We start from the raw sequence: 24,560 nt of genomic DNA, 5'->3' as shown, positions 1-24,560 counted from the left end.
CCGAATTGGTCTCTGTTTGACAATCACCTATAAGAAAAAGTTCCTCCCATTGTGTTTGCAAGGTTTTACCCAAGACAGTACAATATGAAGACAGAAACTGATTTTCCAATAGATAACGCTTGTAGGCGATGTTCTGGCGACGTTGGCTAGCTAAGATCATGCGCATAAACAGTCATCTGTTCTAACGGTCGTCTCGCGCTGAACTGCGCATATGCAGACCGTCAAATCAAGGCTCTCCTTCAATATAAAGTTGTTTTTGACGAAAGCTTGTCAGTTTGAAAATAACTTCTCTAAATTACTTCACAAACCCCAAACACCGGCCGGGTCTGCTTGGTCTGCTTCGCAAGCGTTCCCGGAAGTATCGCGATGTTGCGCCTCTGGGTTTAGAAACTCGGTGGTTTTACTGCCACTCTGATACCTCTCCTTTGCGCTCTCAATATTCCCATCCCCCCACTTTGTGTGGATGTCGACGTTACCAAAACGCTACTTAGAGAACCCACCGAAGTAAACCTTGGAGAAAACTGCCAGCACTGATCAAGGGAAAACAGTGACAACACCGAACTCAGCATAGAATTAAAGGCAAGGTGCTCCACGATAACAAATTCCCGTTGACATTTGGTGAGTTTGATATTATAACGTAATCTAATATTTTAGACAGATGTGTCCTGAGAATGTAAATATTTAGATTTGCTATGCATATATAAAATATGTAATGGTCATGCATGGTTGAAAATATTACAGATGGATAGACTAGGCTACACGTTGCACGCCATAGATCCAAGGGCAAAGAAAACAAGACAATAGTGTTTGTGTGTAGCATTGCGGTTTGATGTGTGCAACAATGTAGCCTTATCGCGGTAGCAACGGCTTTGGATCTAAAGGATGCATTGTAAAACATGACAGGGACTGAGAGTGAGTGCAAAGGAATTGCTGCCGACCTCTTGTCCCGGCTATACAATTTTCCTACTGATGCAGCAGCAGCATTTCGGCTGTTGGTAAAGGTTCGTGCTGCTCAAAATGGTGTCGGGACGTTGAATGTGTGACATAAAAAAAACAAGTACATTTCAGAGCGCTGTAATTATTTCAGGACCGCGTCCACATGATAGAGAGGACAGATAGGGGAAACTATTTATTTCACTTTCTCACATCAGCTGAATCCTAGTCAATCTTTCAGTTTGATATAGGACAAGAGCTGACATTCATTGATTCATTGTAGACCTATGCGTGCAATAGCTGCCGGGGAAATGTTTTGTTATTACTTTTCTCTATTTGCGGTGGTGATTATGCTTTTGTAAAGTAGGCAAGTACGATAGGCCTATGATCAAATCTAAACTGCTCAGTGATAATAATAAAAAGCCGAATATTCATAATATAAGCATGAATAATACAAATGATACTGTAATAACACTACAATATAATAAGAATAATACCACAAATATTGTAGTTGTGATTTTCATTTTGAAGGAACAGATCACTAGCCAATAGCCTGTTGCATGTCCAAACAATTCATATTTTGAAAAATGTAGATGTCATTTGCTGCTGCTTTAGAGAGGATGAACAATCGTTAACAAAACCAAATATGTTGGTTTATTGACAATGCACATTGCTTTAGGACTTTAAAACCATGATTTAGGCCTGTGTAGGCTTGCCACCTTTGTGCATCTGAAATGGCACCCTATCCCTACATAGTACACTACGTTTGACTAGAGCCTTAAGGGGATGTTGGGGCTAGGGGTATAGGGTGCCATTTTGGATGCACACCTTGTGTTGGGTTGGTAACACCCCATTATTGTTCTGGAAGGAAAGGATGGACTGGCATGAGTGTCATCTTTATATTGTTGATGTTGATTGATGAAGCCTCCGAATCCATATAGACTTGTCTCTTTTGCCTTAGATTTAGTGTAAAAAAATGCAAGCATCTGTATTTGAGATCTATCCCTTTCACTGTGCACTGGTAGCTACACTTGCAGTTACTTATACTTGCAGATACTACAGTTAACCGATGTAGCTGACAGGAAGGGCTAGATAGAGATTTGGGGGTAAATCAACTACTTTCAATGTTGTTTTCAATTGCCAAGTACTGTATCTGCAGCGATATAACCCACTACACTCCTCCTGGCTTTATCAAACCATGGATGTGCTTCACAATCACCCCTTGGGCTCTCCCTGCCTTTACCGACAACACAAGGGAGGGAGCGAGAGAAAATAATGACTGAGCAGAGCAATAGAGGAGAACGAGAGAGAGTGATGCACCAACATGCCCGCGGCTATGACCAACTGAACAATTCCCCTGTCTCTGTCTTTGAAGACACCCCAGGGATGTTGAGGATTTGTTTCTTTGCTGTTTTTTCTTCAAATGTTTTATTTATATCCCACTTTATCTCTCCACGCTGTGCATGTGTCTTTATAGTTGGTTTACCTGAGGCTGATGGGGATCTCCAAAGCTCACTGAGTCATGCAGCAAGGCCTAGGGCAGAGGCACCGAGACTAGTCTAGCTTAATGTCTCAATGTCACAATCCGCTTTTTTTGTGTGGTTTGTTTCACATCTACCATAAAGCAAATCTACAGAGAGGACTTGTAAAAATGTAATGACAACTCAGAGATGACTGCATTGGGTTAGCACTGGACACTGTGAACAGACACATTGGCAATGCAGGGCATTGTGGGAGTTGTAGTCTGGTAGTTTGGTGTGAAAAGGCTCATGCTGTCCTCACCACAGGACTGAAAGTCACATCAAACATGATGCCCCACACGGTCATGAACCTGAAGACATCCTTCAGTGCATCAGGGCCATATTCAATAGGCAAACATTGTGGAACATTTTAGATAGAAATGACATGAATCCCTATTCTACCTGTCAGAGGCATGTTTGTTCTACATAACATATTTCTACCTGAAAGGTCCAGTTCCACTTCGTTGTGGCCTGCAGAACATGTTCCAGGTGAACACTGTGGACTGTGGCTTAGTATTGTGTCGTGCGGGGCAAATCTGCTGCTCCACCATCTGTGAGTGCGGGTGCTGCTGTGTGATCTGCCGGGCTCCAGAGGGCAGTGAGACAAAACACACCACAGAGATGTGGAGCTGCTCCAATATCTGTGGAAAGGCACTTGTTCCCGTTTTAATGTGTCTAAATGGCTGATTTCTTTGTTTAATGATATACCATTTCTCATCGTTTAATGACTAATCGTTTAATGTCTCGTGTAGCTCAGTTGGTAGAGCATGCAAGGGTTGTGGGTTTGATTCCCATGGGGGACCAATACAAAAAAAGTATGAAAATGTATAAGAGCATATGCTAAATGACTAAAATGTAAAAATGACTAAGGCCTACTCTGTTCCACCATGTCATGTTAAAACTGTTGTTTCTGCAAGTCCTTTATCTGGATACGTACATAGTATATTGTAATTAATGTGTTGTTGGCCAGTGGCTAGGCTGTTTGTAGTGAAAGGCGCAGTGCTGTAAAGTTGCTATGAAGTTTTATCCACTAATAGTTAAGATTGGAAGAAGGGGAGCTGATCATTAATCTGTACTTAGGGGAAATTTAATCACGGAGTGAAGGGGAGGGGTCAGGTCAGTAGGAGGAATGGACCCGGCAGTAGGAAGCCAATTGGCTTGTTTCTCAGTCCTCGGGGACAGATGTGTCAGAGGGAATCTGAACTCTCTCTCACCTTAGGTAGCCCCGGGCCGCTGAAACAAGTCTCCACTCACACGCATACTGTCGAACGTGCACAACCCAAACACATGGCAGCAAACACACTTGCATTTGCAACACACACACACACATGCTTTCTCTCTTTCTCTCTCTAATACACGCAAAGTGCACACACTCACACACACTCACACACACACACACACACACTGACTATACAAAACATTAAAAACACCTGCTCTTTCCATTACATAGATTGACCAGGTGAATCCAGGTGAAAGCTATTGTAAGAATATTTCCTATGTTTCTCCCCCTGATTTGCTTTCGGGTCTGTGTTATTGAAGAGTAACATCAACTGCTGACACTGATCTCTTATTGATGTCACGTTAAATCCACTCCAATCAGTGTAGATGAAGGGGAGGAGACAAGTTAAAGAAGGATTTTTAAGCCTTGCGATGTGGATTGTGTATGTGTGCCATTCAGAAGGTGAATGGGTAAGACATAAGCATTTAAGTGCATTTGAACGGGGTATGGTAGTAGGTGCCAGGCGCGCTGGTTTGTGTCAAGAACTACAACGCTGCTTGATTTTTCACGGTTAACCATTTCCCGTGTGTATCAAGAATAATCCACCACTCAAAGGACATCCAGCCAACTTGACACAACTGTGGGAAGCATTGGAGTCAACATGGGCCAGCATCCCTGTGGGTTGAGTCCATGCCCCGATGGGGGGGTGCAACTCAGTATTGGGAAGATTTTCCTAATGTTTGGTATACTCAGTGTGCATAAACACACACACACCTCGAAGTTATGAGGCGTGCAGGCTCACAGTGAATAGAGAAGTCTCTTGGCTGACTGGCTGAGGAATCATTTTCTCCGGGAGGAGAGCCATCTTGAGATGGTTTCTATTCTCAAAATTGAGGAGAGAGAGAAATTGCGATTTCTTGGCGGGTTCTATGCGGGCTCTAGTTAACTAGTGCACTATATAGGAAATAGGGTGCCATTTCCGATGCATCGTGATGCCATCTCTCTCTCCACAGCCCTGCAGTTCCTGTAACTGCTCTGTTTTGCTGTAGTAAAGGAGGCACAAAAAACTCGCCCCTCTCTCTACAGCTGACGTCATGGGTTCACTCCTTTCCTGTCTTCCTCTAACCTCCACATGTTCATTTGAGCCCCTCCCTTCATTTGTGTGCTGTGTTTTGATGCAGAGCTGAGCAGCTGACAGACACAGGGTTATTGTCTACCGGGGAGATCTGCTGGAATGCGTGTACACAATTCTCCGCTGCTGTTTCCGTAGGCCTCCTCCTGTGGAATGATGGAATGTCGGAGTTGTTCTTTTGGAATGTTGTACCTCTGAACCCTGTCGAGGAGGCTGCCAAAGGGTGTGTGGTCGGTGTCTACAATGACTCTGTAACATGCCCATAGGATTAGGGCTGTGGCGGTCACAAAATTTTGCCGGCTGGTGATTGTCAAGCAAATAGCGGTCGGTCTCATGGTAATTGACCATTTAATTAACATAAACACATTTAGCATCTCCTTGCTTCCACACACAGCCTCCAAGCCATTTTAAAAAGTCTAATAAATACAGTTGAAGTCGGAAGTTCACATACACTTAGGTTGGAGTCATTAAAACTAGTTTTTCAACCACTCCACAAATTTCTTGTTAACAAACTATAGTTTTGGCAAGTCGGTTAGGACATCTACTTTGTGCATGACACAAGTCATTTTTCCTACAATTGTTTACAGACAGATTATTTCACTTATAATTCACTGTATCACAGTTCCAGTGGGTCAGAAGTTTACATACACTAAGTTGACTTTGCCTTTAAACAGCTTGGAAAATTCCAGAAAATTATGTAATGGCTTTAGAAGCTTCTGATAGGCTAATTGACATAATTTGAGTCATTTTGGAGGTATACCTGTGGATGTATTTCAAGGCCTACCTTCAAACTCAGTGCCTCTTTGCTTGACATCATGGGAAAATCAAAAGAAATCAGCCCAGACCTCAGAATTGTTTTTGTAGACTTCCACAAGTCTGGTTCATTCTTTGGAGCAATTTCCAAAAGCCTGAAGGTACCACGTTCATCTGTACAAACAATAGTACGCAAGTATAAACACCTTGGGACCACGCAGCTGACGCTTTCTGTTTCCTAGAGATGAACGTACTTTGGTGCGAAAAGTGCAAATGATTCCAAGAACAACAGCAAAGGACCTTGTGAAGATGCTGGAGGAAACGGGTACAAAAGTATCTATATCCACAGTAAAACGAGTCCTATATCGACATAACTTGAAAGGCTGCTCAGCAAGGAAGAAGCCACTGCTCCAAAACCGCCATAACAAAGCCAGACTACGGTTTGCAACTGAACATGTGGACAAAGATTGTACTTTTTGGAGAAATGTCCTCTGGTCTGATGAAACAAAAATAGAACTGTTTGGCCATAATCACCATCGTTATGTTTGGAGGAAAAAGGGGGATGCTTGCAAGCTGAAGAACACCATCCCAACCGTGAAGCACGGGGGTGGCAGCATCATGTTGTGGGGGTGCTTTGCTGCAGGAGGGGCTGGTCCACTTCACAAAATAGATGGCATCATGAGGGAGGAAAATGATGTGGATATATTGAAGCAACATCTCAAGACATCAGTCAGGAAGTTAACGCTTGGTCGCAAATGGGTCTTCCAAATGGACAATGACCCCAATCATATTTAATGGCAATGGCAAATTTAATGGCAATGCTACCAAATACTAATCGCGTGTATGTAAACTTCTGACCCACTGGGAATGTGATGAAAGAAATAAAAGCTGAAATAAATCATTCTCTCTACTATTATTCTGACATTTCACATTCTTAAAATAAAGTGGGGATCCTAACTGACATAAGACAGGGAATTTTTACTAGGATTAAATATCAAGAATTGTGAAACATTTCAATTCAGTTTATCTAAACTTCCGACTTCAACTGTACTTGTAATGTAGCCTACACCTTAACAATATATCCGTTATATATTTTAGACGGCTTTAAAGACGCATGATAGGAAGAAAATGTATATTTCAGAAGAAAATAATAGCATAGAGTAGGGCTGGGTGATATGGCCAAACTCTCATTTCCCGATATAGGTAATTTCATATCCCGTTAACGATACATATCACGATATAGCACATTTTCTGTAAATTCAATGAATAAATAGTTTATATAAAATTACAACATGTAAAGGCCTACTTCTCATTACATTTTGAATTCTTCTCAACAAATAAAAAGGTACTTACTCATATTTGATTATTTATTTTATTTAGAACCTGTGCAAATGGTCAATTAAGCATGTAACAAAATATTAATATCTAAAATGGGTAAATAGAAAACACTTAAAATATAGCCCTAAAATATTTGTTAAAAAATTGGGGGGGGCTTGCCTGTTTTGCATGTTATTTTGGCAATAATATGTGTCACATATCAATTTACACTTGGTACCTTGGGTCGGTTGTTAGCACCAACTCACAAAACCCCCATTTCTCAACCTTGTAAATTGGGGCCATGTCTTTGCAGATGTAAGTTGTAACGGCAGCTGCTATCTCCTTCCATCTTCGTGATTCTTTACCATATGGTGTGCAGCGGACAAAACACTTTTGCAACGTCTGAGTCGGGGGTTTGTTTTGAGCACTCGACTGTACTTGTTTGGGTCTCATCCATAGACTCTCTCCGTACTGTTTCACATGATTCTTGCGTAGGTGGTAAAAGAGGTTAGTGGTGTTTGAGCCTGTTGTCGGGACCGGCCTGCGGCATATTTTGCAGTGGGCGGTTTTCTGGTCCGTGTCAGACTTTTCATACCCATACCACGTCCATGCAACCAAAGTTGCCCCTCTTTTAGGTACGAGCTCCGTGTCTCCGTGCTCTGTGTCATGTTCACTCTTCCATATTTGTTTCTGTTGCAAATTTCCTTCCACACGGCACGTGCAAAACGTCGTCCAATTGATGAAAAATATTGCCGTAGAGTGATTTGAGACACAACGAAATAAACGATAGACGTTTTTCTATCGTTTCATATTATGCTCTATCGTCACACGATATATATGTAACAGTATAACTTTAGACCGTCCCTCGCGCGAACCAGGGACCCTCTGCACACATCAACAACAGTCACCCATGAAGCGTCGTTACCCATCGCTCCACAAAGGCCGCGGCCCTTGCAGAGCAAGGGGAACCACTACTTCAAGTCTCAGAGCAAGTGACGTCACCGACTGAAAGGCTGCTAGCGCGCACTACCGCTACCTAGCTATCCATTTTACATCGGTTACATTCACCCCCCTTTCGACCTCCTCCTTTTCCACAGCAACCAGTGATCCGGGTCAACAGCATCAATGTAACAGTATAACTTTACGTCCGTCCCCTCAACCCGGGCGCGAACCAGGGACCCTCTGCACACATCAACAACAGTCACCCACGAAGCATCGTTACCCATCGCTCCACATCGGTTACATATATCATCATATCGCCCAGCCCTAGCATAGAGTTGTCCTTATGTTAGGTCCTGATGTGGCTATGCCAAATGGCTGTTGTCTACACTAGTTAATTTATCAGATGAGATTTGTTTATAATTCCATGGCATATTTTATATTGTTTTATAGTATGAAGGATACAATTGAACAAAGCTGAATAAAATATAAATATTTTCTCCAAACGATTTGAGGGAGTGCGCACATGGGGCTATCTGTGTTGAGCGGTTAACAAAGACATAGGTACTCCTATATGCTTAATTTAGAGTTATTCATGTAACTTTACTTGTTCTACAAACATTGGGCTATATGTTTCGATTTTTAATACATTGTAAGGCTGCATGATAAAACTAATGATGATGATTTGAAAAAAGTTGCATGAAAGGCATGAGCTCTGCTTTGTTTTTTGTTCAGGCTGTACACGCTTCATTAGCCTCTCACTCTCAATTTGACAAGCACTTGATAATGCCTAAAATGTTAAAGCGGCATCCCCTTTGTGGCCATAACGCACCCTAAAAAATCCATGCCTTTTGCGGCCCGGAGTGCTGCGGTGTGCCCTTCTCCCTGAGTGTGCTGCGCAATACAAAGCCTCTCACTCACATGGCTCTTAGTCACATGATTGTTTTTGTTTCACAGGCTACAAGTCAGAGATATCAGGGACGCAACAGTGCGTGTTCTTATCCAATTCCAAGGTGCATATTGAAGATATTGGTAGAAATGTTAATTTACTTTGTCAGCCAACAAGATGAGTAGACCTGACGAACAGCAAAAGCACTATCCTATGTCAATCTACTATCCCCCAGAGTACAAAAGTCAACCTATTCTGTGCAAGAAATAAATATTCCAAACATAGTCTGGGACAGTTGTGAGATGCGATAGACCCCAAATTAATACAACCACTAGCATCAAAAAAACTTTTTTATGCAATACGGCTGATGCAACAGATCAGAACGTTTAGCTTAAAATGTTGATAAGCTATTAGGCTATTTCTTCACATTATAAGCACAGCAATGCACACGTTAGTAGGCTATAAGCGTGAATGTCCCATTAGTGAAAAAACACCATTATCAAAAGTGTCCGCAAATGCAATTATGCATGTAATGCTTTTATTATAAAGGTACATTTTTATGGTGAAAATGATCTTCCCCAAAATTGAAACTCACACGCTGCTTATATATGCCAGTTAGGCTCTACACCCCTTGTAAAGTGGATTAATGTGCTTAATTTTAATATGTTTTTGGCCACTTTAGTTGGGCTCGGCTACAAGAGGGGTACGACGCTGATTTTTTTCTTATGCTGGGCATCATTCACAAGTGACAATATAAAATGTATATAAAAGTGATCGGCTAGAATTGTCACCCATCAGACTATTCTTGATTTAATCTTGTCTTTACATTTGTTTTGATTTAGAATGGACCATTATCATGTACTTGTATTGAAACAATGACAGCGGAAAAAATACATGTCATCTATGCACTTAAATAGCGAATGGAGGATGCTCTTCCCCGTGATTTATTTTCATGCCAGCCAGGTAGGCTTCACTCCTGTTGTAAATAATTATAAACAATGTGCTTAATATTAGGAAAGTTTGGAAATAAATATAGTAGGCCTAGCCTATAGAAAGCTGATGGAATCCTCATATTTTTTTAGTGGGCATCACTCTGTTCTTCCGCAATTGCATAGCCTATAGAAATGTTGCGCAACATGAGCTCATGGGCTCTCATGGAGTGTTTGATTCGATTTTCGATTACATTTGCATTGATGTCAGAGTGATTAGAGGGACAATGGAGTGCTCAGTACCAGGCAGTTAGCATGTTTGGTAGCCTACTAATGACCAGCAGCAGCATTAGAGCTTGGAGAAGCCTAATTACCGTGACTAAATGGTCATGTGGAATTTGACAGCCTTCATGACTTGTGACCGCCGGTGTGGCGGTAATACGCTCACCACAACAGCCCTACCTAGGATGCCTATTGGCTCTTAACCTGTAGAGTCATAGCTTTGTCTCCATAGGTACAGTCAGGTATGTCAAGAGACAAATCTGTACTTTACAATTCTACTAATTTCTCATCACTTATAGTTGAGGATTCAGCACTGGACCTCAACAAAAAGAAACGATGGAGTGAGCTCGGAAAACATTGTTTGCTTTGACTCGATCATAAGTCACTCTCTCCCCCTTGCTCTGCCATTTTGTTTACCTTGATCCAAGTGTCAGCGTCTGACGAAACTAGAACAGCCTCTGTGTCATGCTTCCCATGGCTGGTAAACACTTGTTTGCCGTCAGGGGAGAGAAGTTAAGAATTAATTATCTCCTTCTTGGAGGCACTCTTGTGTTTGATACATGGGGCCTGGCGACAGACAGCCCACCGCAATCAGGAGTGGAGTAGTCCTGGCTGCAACGCATTCCAATCATGCACGGCTACGCTACAACGCTCCCCCAATGCTCCTACAAAGTTCCAGAGCTTGGTGTGCAATAGTGTTCCACACTCCAGTCGTCTCTCCTCTATATCTATTAAAGTGTTGCTCTCAGTGGTGTGTGCTACTAAAATGAGAAGATAAAAGGCAATAGATGGTGCTGGGTGATAGGGTGAGGAATGTGGAATTCTGGGAGGTTCTTCTGAAGGTAGGCTATCAGAAGTGTGCAAATCATCACATTGACCTTCTAACCTGGCTGTGCTAAATATCAAGGTATTATCATGGATGGGATCAGATCTACGTAGATGTATGGCATACACAGTATTATAAACTGTGTGGGGTCGAGCCCTGAATACTGATTGGCTGACAGCTGTGGTAAATCAGACCATATACCATGGGTAAACATTTATTTTTACTGCTCTAATTACGTTGGTAACCAGTTTATAATAGCAATAAGGCACTTTGGGTGTTTGTGGTATATGGTCAATATACCACGGCTAAGGACTGTGTCCAGGCACTCTGCGGTGTGTCGTGATTAAAAACAGCCCTTAGTCATGGTATATTGGCCTTATACCACACCTCCTCGGGTCTTATTGCTTAAATAAACGATTGGTACACTGCTACACTCTGGTGGCATGGCTTTCAAGTGTCATGGATCATTAAATACAATTTCATAGCTTTGCTTTGTTTGGTTTCCTTCCACCCACAGTTTTTTTTGCATTTGCACATCTGTCATGCTGCTATATGTGTGCTCTGTGCTTCTACTTTAGAGGTGACCTACCTTGGCTTCTTCTGTTCAATTATCATGACCTATCTCCCTCGCTCTTTCTTTATCCCTTCGGTCTCCCCTCTCTCTCCTTCCCCCCTCAATGTCTCTCTTTCTCCTTCCATCTCTCTGCTTATGCTGCAGTCATACCCTCTCACTGCTACCTCTCCCAGTTTCTCTGCTTCGGTTATAATCATGGTTCTTTTGTTCATTTTCACAGATTTGCATTGCCATTTCCTCCTCCGCTCCTACACTAGCATTGCCCCGAGAATGGCCGGCGGGCACCCCACCGACCAATTCAGTTTCTTGTACCAACCCGAAAGTGCTCAGAACCTGAAGAGGTCAGTGTAGAACAACTTCGATGCTTTAACCCCCCCATCCTCCACTACCAATGTGATGAAATGGCCCAGAGTCTGTTCAGGAACGGAAATACGTTACAGAACGTTGAGCTAGAAATAGATTGTGTAGAATAGGGAATCGTGCCGGCTCTATCCATTACATTTCTATCTGCAATGTTCTGAAACTTTTAACCTCACTGAATAGGCTACAGGTGTGAGGTTGAGGTTCATGAACTTTGACCTTGCTGACCTCTAAACATGTCACCAAATGACTGTCTGAAAGTGATGGAAAACAAAATTAGCAAAATGGATGACCACATTGTAAGTCCTTACAGTGTGTATATATTACAGTGTAACATGCTGACCAGACAGCGCGTGTGCGTCTGCAAGTTGATTTTGTCCACCCACACCAGACGCGATCAGGACAAGCAGGTTGAAATATTAAAACAAACAATGAACAAATTATATTAATTTGGGGACAGGTCAAAAAGCATTAAACATTTATGGCAATTTAGCTTGCTAGCTTGCTGTTGCTAGCTAATTTGTCCTGGGATATAAACATTGGGATATAAACATTATGGCGCTTGCAACGCCAGGGTTGTGGGTTCATTCCCCACGGGGGGACCAGGATGAATATGTATGAACTTTCCAATTTGTAAGTCGCTCTGGATAAGAGCGTCTGCTAAATGACTTAAATGTAAATGTAATTGGGTTGTTATTTTACCTGAAATGCACAAGGTCCTCTACTCCGACAATTAATCCACAGATAAAATGGTCAACTGAGTTAGTTTCTAGTTATCTCTCCTCCTTCAGGCTTCTTCTTCTTTGGACTTTATATGGCGGTTCGCAACAAACTTTAAGGTGCATTACCACAACCGACTGGAGTGTGGACCTCAGTTCATCTTTCAATCACCCACATGGGTATATGCTCCTAAAAATCAATGAGGAGATGGTACATGGTTATATGCTCCTAAAAACCAATGACAAGATTGGAAAGGCAGGACTTTCAGCGCATCGAGTATCACAAATAGAACCAAGCTCTATTTTAGCGCCTAGCTACGCAGATGCTCGCGAGCAGTATGGGTGCAATGATTTAATGACATGTATGTGTACATTTATTTTGCAATGCTAGTGCAAGCGACGTGTCCGGGTCTGGTCAGCATGTAATGGTGTTATATAATTTCACCTTTTTTTTCTTCTGCAGTATATGCAAAAATGAGTTGGTACCGAATTAACTGAATATATTGTCATTTTCTTTCTGCATTTACTCTGTCACAGGCTTGGGTGGATGATGGATGTCCTGACATTTTTTCCTATGACATTATTTTATTTCCCAACCTCTATGCACAGTTTTATGTTCAGTACCAGTCACAAGTTTAGACACACCTACTAATTCAAGGGGTTTTCTTTATTTTTACTATTTTCTACATTGCAGAATAATAGTGAAGACTTCAACACTATGAATGAACACATATGGAATCATGTAGTAACCAAAAGTGTTAAACAAATCAAAATATATTTTAGATTCTTCAAAGTAGCCACCCTTTGCCTTGATGACAGCTTTGCACACTCTTGGCATTCTCTCAACCAGCTTCAACTGGAATGCTTTTCGAACAGTCTTTAAGGACTTGCCACATATGCTGAGCACTTGTTGGCTACATTTCCTTCGCTCTGCGGTCCAACTCATCCCAAACCATCTCTATTGAGTTGAGGTCGGGTGATTGTGGAGGCTAGGCCAGCTGATGCAGCACTCCATCACCCTCCTTCTTGGTCAAATAGACCTTACACAGCCTGGAGGTGTGTTGGGTCATTGTCCTGTTGAAAACAAATGATAGTCCCACTAAGCGTAAACCAGATGGGATGGCGTATCGCTGCAGAATGCTGTGGTAGCCATGCTGGTTAAGTGTGCCTTGAATTCGAAATAAATCACTGACAGTGCCACCAGCAAAGCACCCCCACATCATCACACCTTCTCCTCCATGCTTCACGGTGGAAACCACACATGTGGAGATCATCCGTTTACCTACTCTGTGTCTCACAAAGACACAGCGGTCAGAACCAAAAATCTAAAATTTGGACTCGTCAGACCAAAGGACAGATTTCCAATGATCTAATGTCCATTGCTTATGTTTCTTGGCTCAAACAAGTCTCTTCTTCTTATTGGTGTCCTTTTAGGAGTGGTTTCCTTGCAGCAATTTGACCATGAAGGCCTGATTCACGCAGTCTCCTCTGAACAGTTGATGTTGAGATGTGTCTGTTACTTGAACTCTGAAGCATTTATTTGGGCTGCAATCTGAGGTGCAGTTAACTCTAATGAACTTATCCTCTGCAGCAGAGGTAACTCTGGGTCTTCCTTTCCTGTGGTGGTCCTCATGAGAGTTTTTGCATCTGCACTTGAAGACATTTTCAAAGTTCTTGAATTGACTGACCTTCATGTCTTAAGATAATGATGGACTGTCGTTTCTCTTTGCTTATTTGAGGTGTTCTTGCCATAATATGGACTTCTTTTACCAAATAGGGCTATCTTCTGTATACCAACCCTACCTTTTCACAACACAACTGATTGGCTAAAACGCATTAAGAAGGAAAGCAATTCCACAAATGAACTTTTAACAAGGCACACCTGTTAATTGAAATGCATTCCAGGTGACTTCCTCATGAAGCTGGTTGAGAGAATGCCAAGAATGTGCAACGCTGTCATCAAGGCAAAGGATGGCTACTTGAATAATTTGTTTAACACTTTTTTGGTAACTACATGATTCCATATGTGTTATTTCATAGTTTTGATGTATTCACTATTATTCTACAATGTAAAAATAAAGTAAAACCCTGGAATGAGTGGGTCTGTCCAAACTTTTGACTGATACTGTGTATATATATACAAAAACTTTGCTTCGGACCCATTGGTCAATATATGCATTTTTGACTGGACACCCTACATACATGTGTTTTGAGTGAAAACACAAGTATGAAAAAACATACAAGGGATTTCAAGCGTCTCCGTGCTATTTTGTGTGTGTATATTTGGACAGCCATTCGCTGGCACTTTGCTGTCATATGAATCCTCTGAGCCCACAGTCTTGATGCTTTTTGTGTGTAGCAGAGCAGCCTGTTTTTCTCAGCAAGAACCCACCAGTTTATTTTGGGAAGGCTGAGGTAGGTGCCGGCCTTACTGCAGTGAGTGGGTAGCAGCTTGGAAGCCCTGCAGTGCTGTACCTGGGAATCATTGTACGTTTCAAGCTAGGTAATATATGTACATTATATAATATGCATGATTTATATGTGTAGTACACTGTATATGTGCAACATATAACCAATATATTTGTAGAATATGGCAAATACAGTATATTTGTTGTATATGGCCAATATATTTGTGATATATGGTCAATGTAATGTATAGCCCATATATGTGTAGTATATGGCCAATATAGGATACAGTCAGGTCCAAAATGATTGGCACCCTTGATAAAGATGAACAAATAAGACTGTATAAAATAAATTATACAAATTCAGAGCTACAGTGCATTCGGAAAGTATTCAGACCCCTTGACTTGTTCAACGTTTTGTTACCTTACAGCCTTATTCTAAATTTGATTAAATTGTTTTTTCTCTCTCATCAATCTACACACAATACCCCATAATGAGAAAGCAAAACCAAGTTTTTAGACATTTTTGCAAATGTATATACATTTTTTTAACTGAAATATAACATTTACATAAGTATTCAGACCCTTTACTCAGTACTTTGTTGAAGCACCTTTTGCAGCGATTACAGCCTAGAGTTTTCTTGGGTATGACGCTACAAACACCTGTATTTGCGGAGTTTCTCCCTTTCTCTGCAGATCCTCAAGGTCTGTCAGGTTGGATGGGGAGCGTCGCTTCACAGCTATTTTCAAGTTTCTCCAGAAATGTTCAATCGGGTTCAAGTCCGTGCTCTCTGGGCCACTCAAGGACATTCAGAGACTTGTCCCGCATCCACTCCTGCATTGTCTTGGCTGTGTGCTTAGGGTTGTTGTCCTGTTGGAAGGTGAACCTTCGCTCAGTCTGATTTCCTGAGTGCTCTGGAGCAGGTTTTCATCAAGGAACTCTCTGTACTTTGCTCTGTTCATCTTTCCCTCAATCCTGACTAGTCTCCCCGTCCCTGCCGTTGAAAACATCCTCACAGCATGATGCTGCCACCCCCATGCTTCACCGTAGGGATGGTGCCAGGTTTCCTCTAGACGTGACGCTTGGTATTCAGGCCTTTGTTTCTCATGGTCTGAGAGTCTTTAGGTGCCTTTTGGCAAACTCCAAGCAGGCTTTCATGCGCCTTTTACTGAGGAGTGGCTTCCGTGTGGACACTCTACCATAAATGCCTGACTAGTGGAAGGCTGCAGAGATGGTTGTCCTTCTGGAAGGTTTTCCCATCTCCACAGAGGAACTCTGGAGCTCTGTGAGAGTGACCATAGGTTTCTCCCCCGATTGCTCAGTTTGGCAGGGCGGCCAGCTCTAGGAAGAGTCTTGGTGGTTCCAAACTTCTTCCATTTAAGAATGATGGAGGCCACTGTGTTCTTGGGGACCGTCAATGCTGCAGACATTTTTTGGTACCCTTCCCCAGATCTGTGCCTCGACACAATCCTCTCTCGGAGCTCTACGTACAATTCCTTCAACATGGCTTAGTTTTTGTTCTGACATGCACTGTGAACTGCGGGACCTTATATAGACAGGTGTGTACATTTCCAAATCATGACTAATCAATTGAATTTACCACAAGGATGGTCAATGGAAACAGGATGCAACTGAGCTCAATTTTGTGTATTATAGCAAAGGGTCTGAATACTTATGTAAATAAGGTATTTCTGTTTTTTTATTGTAATACATTTGCAAAAATTTCTAAACCTGTTTTCGCTTTGGTATTGTGTATAGATGAGGATTTTTTTTATTTCATAAATTTTTGAATAAGGCTGTAATGTAACAAAATGTGGGAAAAGTCAAGGGGTCTGAATACTTTCCGAATTCCCTGTATATTGTATTAACTTTGTAGGTTGCATGTATCTTTCTTTCAATGCCAAACCCACCACTGATGTGCGTGGCTAAAGATCTCTATTTACAGTCGTGGCCAAAAGTTGAGAATGACACACATTAATTTTCACAAAGTCAGCTGCCTCAGCTTGTATGATAGGAATTTTCATATACTCCAGAATGTTATGAAGAGTGATCAGAAGATTTGCAATTAATTTCATAGTCCCTCTTTGCCATGCAAATTAACTGAATCCCCCAAAAACATTTCCACTGCATTTCAGCCCTGCCACAAAAGGACCAGCAGACATCATGTCAGTGATTCTCTCGTTAACACAGGTGTGAGTGTTGACGAGGACAAGGTTGGAGGTCACTCTGTCATGCTGATTGAGTTCGAATAACAGACTGGAAGCTTCAAAAGGAGGGTGGTGCTTGGAATCATTGTTCTTCCTCTGTCAAACATTGTTACCTGCAAGGAAACATGTGCCGTCATCATTCCTTTGCACAAAAAGGGCTTCACAGGCAAGGATATTGCTGCCAGTAAGATTGCACCTAAATCAACCATTTATCGGAGCTTCAAGGAGAGCGGCTCAATTGTTGTGAAGAAGGCTTCAGGGTACCCAAGAAAGTCCAGCAAGCGCCAAGACCATCTCCTAAAGTTGATTCAGCTGCGGGATCGGGGCACCACCAGTACAGAGCTTGCTCAGGAATGGCAGCAGGCAGGTGTGAGTGCATCTGCACGCACAGTGAGGCAAAGACTTGGTGGATGGCCTGGTGTCAAGAAGGGCAGCAAAGAGGAAAAACATCAGGGACAGACTGATATTCTGCAAAAGGTACAGGGATTGGACTGCTGAGGACTGGGGTAAAGTCATTTTCTCTGATGAATCCCCTTTCAGATTGTTTGGGGCATCCGGAAAAAAGCTTGTCAAGGTGAGCGCTACCATCAGTCCTGTGTCGTGTCATGCCAACAGTAAAGCATCCTGAGACCATTCATGTGTGGGGTTGCTGTTCAGCCAAGGGAGTGGGCTCACTCACAATTTTGCCTAAGAACACAGCCATGAATAAAGAATGGTACCAACACATCCTCCGAGAGCAACTTCTCCCAACCATCCAGGAACAGTTTGGTGACAAACAATGCCTTTTCCAGCATGATGGAGCACGTTGCCATAAGGCAAAAGTGATAACTAAGTGGCTCGGGGAAAAAAACCAGATATTTTGGGTCCATGGCCAGGAAACTCCCCAGACCTTAATCCCATTGAGAACTTGTGGTCAATCCTCAAGAGGTGTGTGGACAAACAAAACCCCACAAATTCTGACAACTCCAAGCATTGATTATGCAAGAATGGGCTGCCATCAGTCACGATGTGGCCCAGAAGTTAATTGACAGCATGCCAGGGCGGATTGCAGACGTCTTGAAAAAGAAGGGTTAACACTGCTAATATTGATTCTTTGAATCATCATGTAATTGTCAATAAAAGCATTTGACACTTATGAAATGCTTGTAATTATACTTCAGTATTCCATAGTAACATCTGACAAAAATATCTAAAGACACTGAAGCAGCAAACTTTGTGGAAATTAATATTTGTGTCATTCACAAAACTTTTGGCCACGACTGTACATGTCATCCAACAAATGTAAATGCCTGGAATTTGCTAAACGGCCTTGGCACTTTGATTGGAACTGGTTCTATGGTCAGATGACATGGAAATAGAGCTCTTTGGCCACGCACATCAGTGGTGGGTTTTGTGTCTAAAGAAAGATGCATATGCAGAAAAGAACCCCATACCTTCTGTAAAATTTGGTCATGGATCTTTGGTGTTCTGGTGCTATTTTCCTTCCACTGGTCCTGGGGCCATTCTTAAAGTCAACTATTGAAAATTGAAGAGGGCAGGCCATTAGCGCAAAGGAAGGATTTCAAGGATCTGGACTGATTCTTTATGAACCAATGGTCTAAGATCACTCTGTGTGTCCATGCTCATAAAACATTTGAGAAAAAGGCTCAGTGTCGTTATCCTCGCAAGGTGTCTTGCGAAAATCTCTCTGAACAATTGTATTTAGTTCAAAATATTTCCCAATTTTTTTGAGCATACAATATAGGTCAGTATATGTAATATATATACAGTTGAAGTCGGAAGTTTACATACACTTAGGTTGGAGTCGTTAACTCGTTTTTCAACCACTCCACAAATTTCTTGTTAACTGAAGTTTGTTTTGGCAAGTTGGTTAGGACATCTACTTTGTGCATGACACAAGTCATTTTTCCAACAATTGTTTACAGACAGATTATTTCACATATAATTCACTGTATCACAATTCCAGTGGGTCAGAAGTTTACATACACTAAGTTGACACCATGAGACTACGCAGCCGTCATACCGCTTAGGAAGGAGGCGCGTTCTGTTTCCTAGAGATGAACGTACTGTGGTGCGAAAAGTGCAAATCAATCCCAGAACTATAGCAAAGGACATTGTTAAGATGCTGGAGGAAACTGGTACAAAAGTATCTATATCCACAGTAAAACAAGTCCTATATCGACATAACCTGAAAGGCCGCTCAGCAAGGAAGACGCCACTGCTCCAAAAATCGCCATAAAAAAGCCAGACTATGGTTTGCAACTGCACATGGGGACATAGATTGTACTTGTTGGAGAAATGTCTGATGAAACAAAAATAGAACCGTTTGGCCATAATGACCATCGTTATGTTTGGAGGACAAAGGGGGAGGCTTGCAAGCCGAAGAACACCATCCCAACCGTGAAGCACGGGGGTGGCAGCATCATGTTGTGGGGGTGCTTTGCTGCAGGAGGGATTGGTGCATTTCACAAAATAGATGGCATCATGAGGGAGGAAAATGATATGGATATATTGAAGCAACATCTCAAGACATCAGTCAGGAAGTTAAAGCTTGGTCGCAAATGGGTCTTCCAAATGGACAATGACCCCAAGCATACTTCCAAAGTTGTGGCAAAATGGCTTAAGGACAACAAAGTCATGGTATTGTATTGGCCATCACAAAGCCCTGACCTCAATCCTATTGAAAATTTGTAGGCAGAACTGAAAAAACGTGTGCGAGCAAGGATGCCTACCAACCTGACTCAGTTACACCAGCTCTGTCAGGAGGAATTGCCCGAAATTCACCCAACTTATTGTGGGAAGCTTGTGGAAGGCTACCCAAAACGTTTGACCCAAGTTAAACAATTTAAAGTCAATTTTACCAAATACTAATTGAGTGTATGTAAACTTCTGACCCACTGGGAATGTGATGAAAGAAATAAAAGCTGAAACAAATGATTCTCTACTATTATTCTATTATTTTTCACATTCTTAAAATAAAGTGGTGATCCTAACTGACCTAAGACAGGGAATTTTAACTAGGATTAAATGTCAGGAAAATATGAAACTGAATTTAAATGTATTTGGCTAAGGTGTATGTAAACCTCCGACTTCAACTGTATTGTACATTCTTTGTTAATCTTTGTCAAGGGTGCCAATAATTTTGGACCTGAGTGTATATGTCTGGTTTATCACCTGTTTGTCTGCTGTCCTGGACTTTCCCTAACCAGTTGTAAATATTCACTCTTTAATATACCCCTCCTTCAGTTCATCAACCTTTTCTCCTCACCTTGTCCATGCATCAATCCAGCATTCCATCTCATCTAATCTGTCTTTTTCAACATCCCATTATCTCATCTGTCTGTCACCTCTCTTCCTCCACTGTCTGGCCATCATGTGATCATGTCTTTTTATTCTGTTTGTCAGTCATCTTTTTGTATTTGACTTTCTTTTTTATTATACATTGTTTGTCTTATTGATTTCTTTATTACTCTTAAACTCCACCAGCGCATGCATGCACACACACACACACACAACCCATCCATCTCTTCACTCCTCTGTTATCTGTCCATTCCTTTTGCTCGTCTTTTCTTTTAGCACTATCTCTCTCTGTCTCTGCAGCGGTTTCTTGGCTATTACATTTTTCTCAATTGCATATAAGCATTTTTTGGAACTGAGGTCAAAAGTATCAACAATGATCAAAATGCATTAATACATTTGCCCAACTTCTTGCCTTTGTATCTGGAATGCATATCTTTACAACCCTTTTGCAAAACTAGTAATTTAATTGGCATCAGGGAAATACTCTCCATCACGGTTGACAACTCCACAGTGCAATGAACCTTGGCGTGACGTCAGGCAACAGCCTGTCATTCTCTGCTAAACAAACATCAAAGCAGTGACTCGCGCTCCTGCAGGTTCATGCTCTACAACATCCGTAGAGTACGACCCTACCTCACACAGGAAGCGGCGCAGGTCTTAATCCAGACACTTGTCATCTCCAGTCTGGCCTACTGCAACTGGCTGTTGGCTTGGCTCCTTGCTTGTGCCATCAAACCCCTGAAACTTATCCTGAACGCCGCAGCCCGCCTGGTGTTCAGCCTTCCCATGTTCTCCCATGTCACCTTGTTCCTCCGCACACTCCACTGGCCTCCAGTTGAAGCTCACATCCACTATAAGACCATGGTACTTGCCTACGAATCAACAAGAGGAACTACCCCTCCCTACCTTCAGGCTATGCTCAAACTCTACACTCCAAACCCGAGTACTCCGTTCTGCCACCTCAGGTCTCTTGGCCCTCCCACCTCTACGGGAGGGCAGATCCCGCTCAGCCCAGTCAAAGCTCTTCTCTGTCCTGGCACCCCAATGGTGGAAACAGCTTCCCCCTCAAGCTAGGACAGCAGAGTCCCTGCCCATCTTCCCAAAAACATCTGAAACCCTACCCTTTAAAGAGTATCTGAAATAATCCCACAGCAGTGGTGTGACTGTCCCAGGTAAGGTTGTGGAACCTTGAATTTAAGTTAATTAGTGAAAACATGAATACAATTCCCTTCACCCACTCTTGTACTTATGACACATAAGCATTTTTCAAGAAACAGTGGTCCCCAAATCTATTCAATATATTTCCAAATAGTTCTGATTTGATTACATTTTGTCCCCAAAATCAATGTCCACATGGTGTGACAGAATTATGTGATTAAACAATGAGCCAGCATTTGGGCACCTTTGCATGGGGAGGGTTCTCTTCCAATGAGGAGGTACAGAAGACATGAGTGGAGCACGTGGTCTGAACCAAGGATGTAAATAAACCCTGGATTACTGATGCTATGTTTTGGCCATTGAGAGGCTTTGAAGCCACCGGTCAGCCATATTAGCACACTCCATTTGGAGCAGCCCTATCAACTTTATGTGCATGCCATGGTGAACACGGGTAACGGAATCAGAGTTAGATTCCGGGAGGGAGCTACCACATCCAAGGAAGGCACCGGGCATGCAAATTACCCACTGCTGACTCTGGGAGATAGTGGTGAAAAATAACAATACAGGACTCTTTTGAGGCCCTTCAATTCGAATGAGTACGCTTTAAATCCTTTAACGAGGACCCATTGCTGATGTTTAGAAGTTGCATTTTACAGTGGTCAGAAACTTCTGAAAGTGTAATTAATTATGTTTTAACCTTTAAACTCTGACTGCCTTTTGTGTATTGTCCATCGGTGTGACATAATGTCCTATGGGGGGGATGCCAATAAATGTGTGTGTGCATGTGTCTGTGCCATTCTCTTCACAGTCCCCGCTGTTCCATAAGGTGTATTTGTATCTGTTTTTTAAATCATATTTTACTGCTTGCATGAGTTACTTGATGTGGAATAGAGTTCCATGTAATCATGGCTCTATGTAGGACTGTGCACCTCCCATAGTCTGTTCTGTACTTGGTGACTGTGAAGAGACCTCTGGTGTAGAGGTCGACCGATTTTATGATTTTTCAATACCGATTATTGGAGGACCAAAAAATCCGATACCGATTAATCGGCCGATATTTATTTATTTATTTATTTATTTATTTATTTATTTATTTATTTATTATATGTATATGTGTAATAATGACAACTACAACAATACTGAATTAACACTTATTTTATCTTAATATAATAGATAAATAAAAATCTATTTAGTCTCAAATAAATAATGAAACATGTTCAATTTGTTTTAAATAATGCAAAAACAGTGTTGGAGAAGAAAGTAAAAGTGCAATATGTGCCATGTAAAAAAGCTAACGTTTAAGTTCCTTGCTCAGAACATGAGAACATATGAAAGCTGGTGGTTCCTTTTAACATGAGTCTTCAATATTCCCAGGTAAGACGTTTTAGGTTGTAATTATAGGACTATTTCTCTCTATACCATTTGTATTTCATATACCTTTGACTATTGGATGTTTTTATAGGCACTATAGTATTGCCAGCCTAATCTCGGGAGTTGATAGGCTTGAAGTCATAAACAGTGCTGTGCTTCAAGCATTGCGAGGAGCTGCTGGCAAACGCAGGAAAGTGCTGTTTGAATGAATGCTTACGAGCGTGCTGCTGCCTACCACCGCTCAGTCAGACTGCTCTATCAAATATCAAATCATAGACTTAATTATAATATATAAACACACAGAAATACGAGCCTTCGGTCATTAATATGGTCAAATCCGGAAACTATAATTTCAGTGAAATACGAAACCGTTCCGTATTTAATCGAACGGGTGGCATCCATAAGTCCAAATATTGCTGTTACATTGCACAACCTTCAATGTTATGTCATAATTATGTAAAATTCTGGCAAGTTAATTACGGTCTTTGTTAGGAAGAAATTATCTTCACACAGTTCGCAACGAGCCAGGCGGCCCAAACTGCTGCATACACCCAGACTCTGCTTGCACAGAACACAAGAGAAGTGACACAATTTCCCTAGTTAATATTGCCTGCTAACATGAATTTCTTTTAACTAAATATGCAGGTTTAAAACATATAGTTGTGTATTGATTTTAAGAAAGGCATTGATGTTTATGGTTAGGTACATTGGTGCAACAGTGATTTTTTTTTTTTTCGCAAATGCGCTTGTTAAATCCCCCGTTTTGCGAAGTAGGCTGTGATTCGATGATAAATTAACAGTCACCGCATTGATTATTTGCAACACAGGTCAAGCTAGTTAAACTAGCAATATCATCAACCATGTGTAGTTAACTAGTGATTATGTTAAGATTGATTGTTTTTTTATAAGATAAGTTTAATGCTAGCTAGCAACTTACCTTGGCTCCTTGCTGCACTCGCGTAACAGGTGGTCAGCCTGCCACGCAGTGTCCTCGTGGAGTGCAATGTAATCGGCGTCCAAAAATGCCGATTACCGATTTGTTATGAAAACTTGAAATCGGCCCTAATTAATCGGCCATCGGTCGACCTCTACTCTAGTGGCATGTCTTGTGGGGTATGCATAGGTGTCTGATCTGTGTTTTGACTTTTCAAAAAAATGGTCACACAGCTGATGAGGAAACCAGGGTTGTGTTATTGTTCATTTGGCAAAATGGAAACACGGGCCTACCTCATTTTTGCTGTCTGTTGCAAAACGTTTTAAAACCTTAAATACCCCAATGAACACAATCTACGTATGATGCCAGTTTTGGTTCATATTCAATAAGAACGAAAAGGAAGCAAATGGGCCAAAACCGGAAGGGACTACCTGAACTATTCCAATAAGAAACGCTTGTAATCATTTTACATATCTGAACGTTTTGCTACGGTTTTCACTAATGAATACAACCATTCTGTGAGTGGAAGGGTGACAGGGTCCATGTGAAAGGTCACATGGATCCCTTGAGGAAGGCATTGTCTCTCACTCATCAAGTGTGCACACATATTCTCGTGTATTTTTTAAAATCTGACTTATTATTGCATTGTTGAGGAAAAGCCTGTAAGTAAGCATTTCACTGTACTGTTTACAACTTTGATTCAATTCCACACACACACACACTGGAAGAGAGCTCTCTAATGTGAGGGAGGTCCTTTTGTTCCTGGGATGGCCTCTAGACTGGGGATAGGCT

General features: G+C 41.7%; 1 protein-coding gene across 3 annotated transcripts in view; it reads left to right on the top strand.

The window, feature by feature from the left end:
* Positions 1–234: 234 nt before the first annotated feature.
* The window catches only part of LOC111980904 (protein FAM168A), a 61,581-nt gene continuing 37,255 nt past the window's right edge, over positions 235–24,560 (top strand). The window contains exons 1-2 of one of the 3 annotated variants that reach the window (XM_024011957.2): positions 235–618; positions 11,534–11,654. In XM_024011957.2, coding sequence (XP_023867725.1) covers positions 11,584–11,654 — 71 coding nt within the window. In that variant the 5' untranslated portion in view covers positions 235–618; positions 11,534–11,583. The remainder of the gene's footprint in view (positions 619–11,533; positions 11,655–24,560) is intronic. The other 2 variants (XM_024011959.2, XM_024011958.2) reach the window with 2 other exon arrangements.

The sequence above is a fragment of the Salvelinus sp. IW2-2015 genome, linkage group LG20 (genome assembly GCF_002910315.2).
Source record: "Salvelinus sp. IW2-2015 linkage group LG20, ASM291031v2, whole genome shotgun sequence".
Taxonomy (NCBI): domain Eukaryota; kingdom Metazoa; phylum Chordata; class Actinopteri; order Salmoniformes; family Salmonidae; genus Salvelinus; species Salvelinus sp. IW2-2015.
This window is presented reverse-complemented; position numbering and strand designations above follow the sequence as displayed.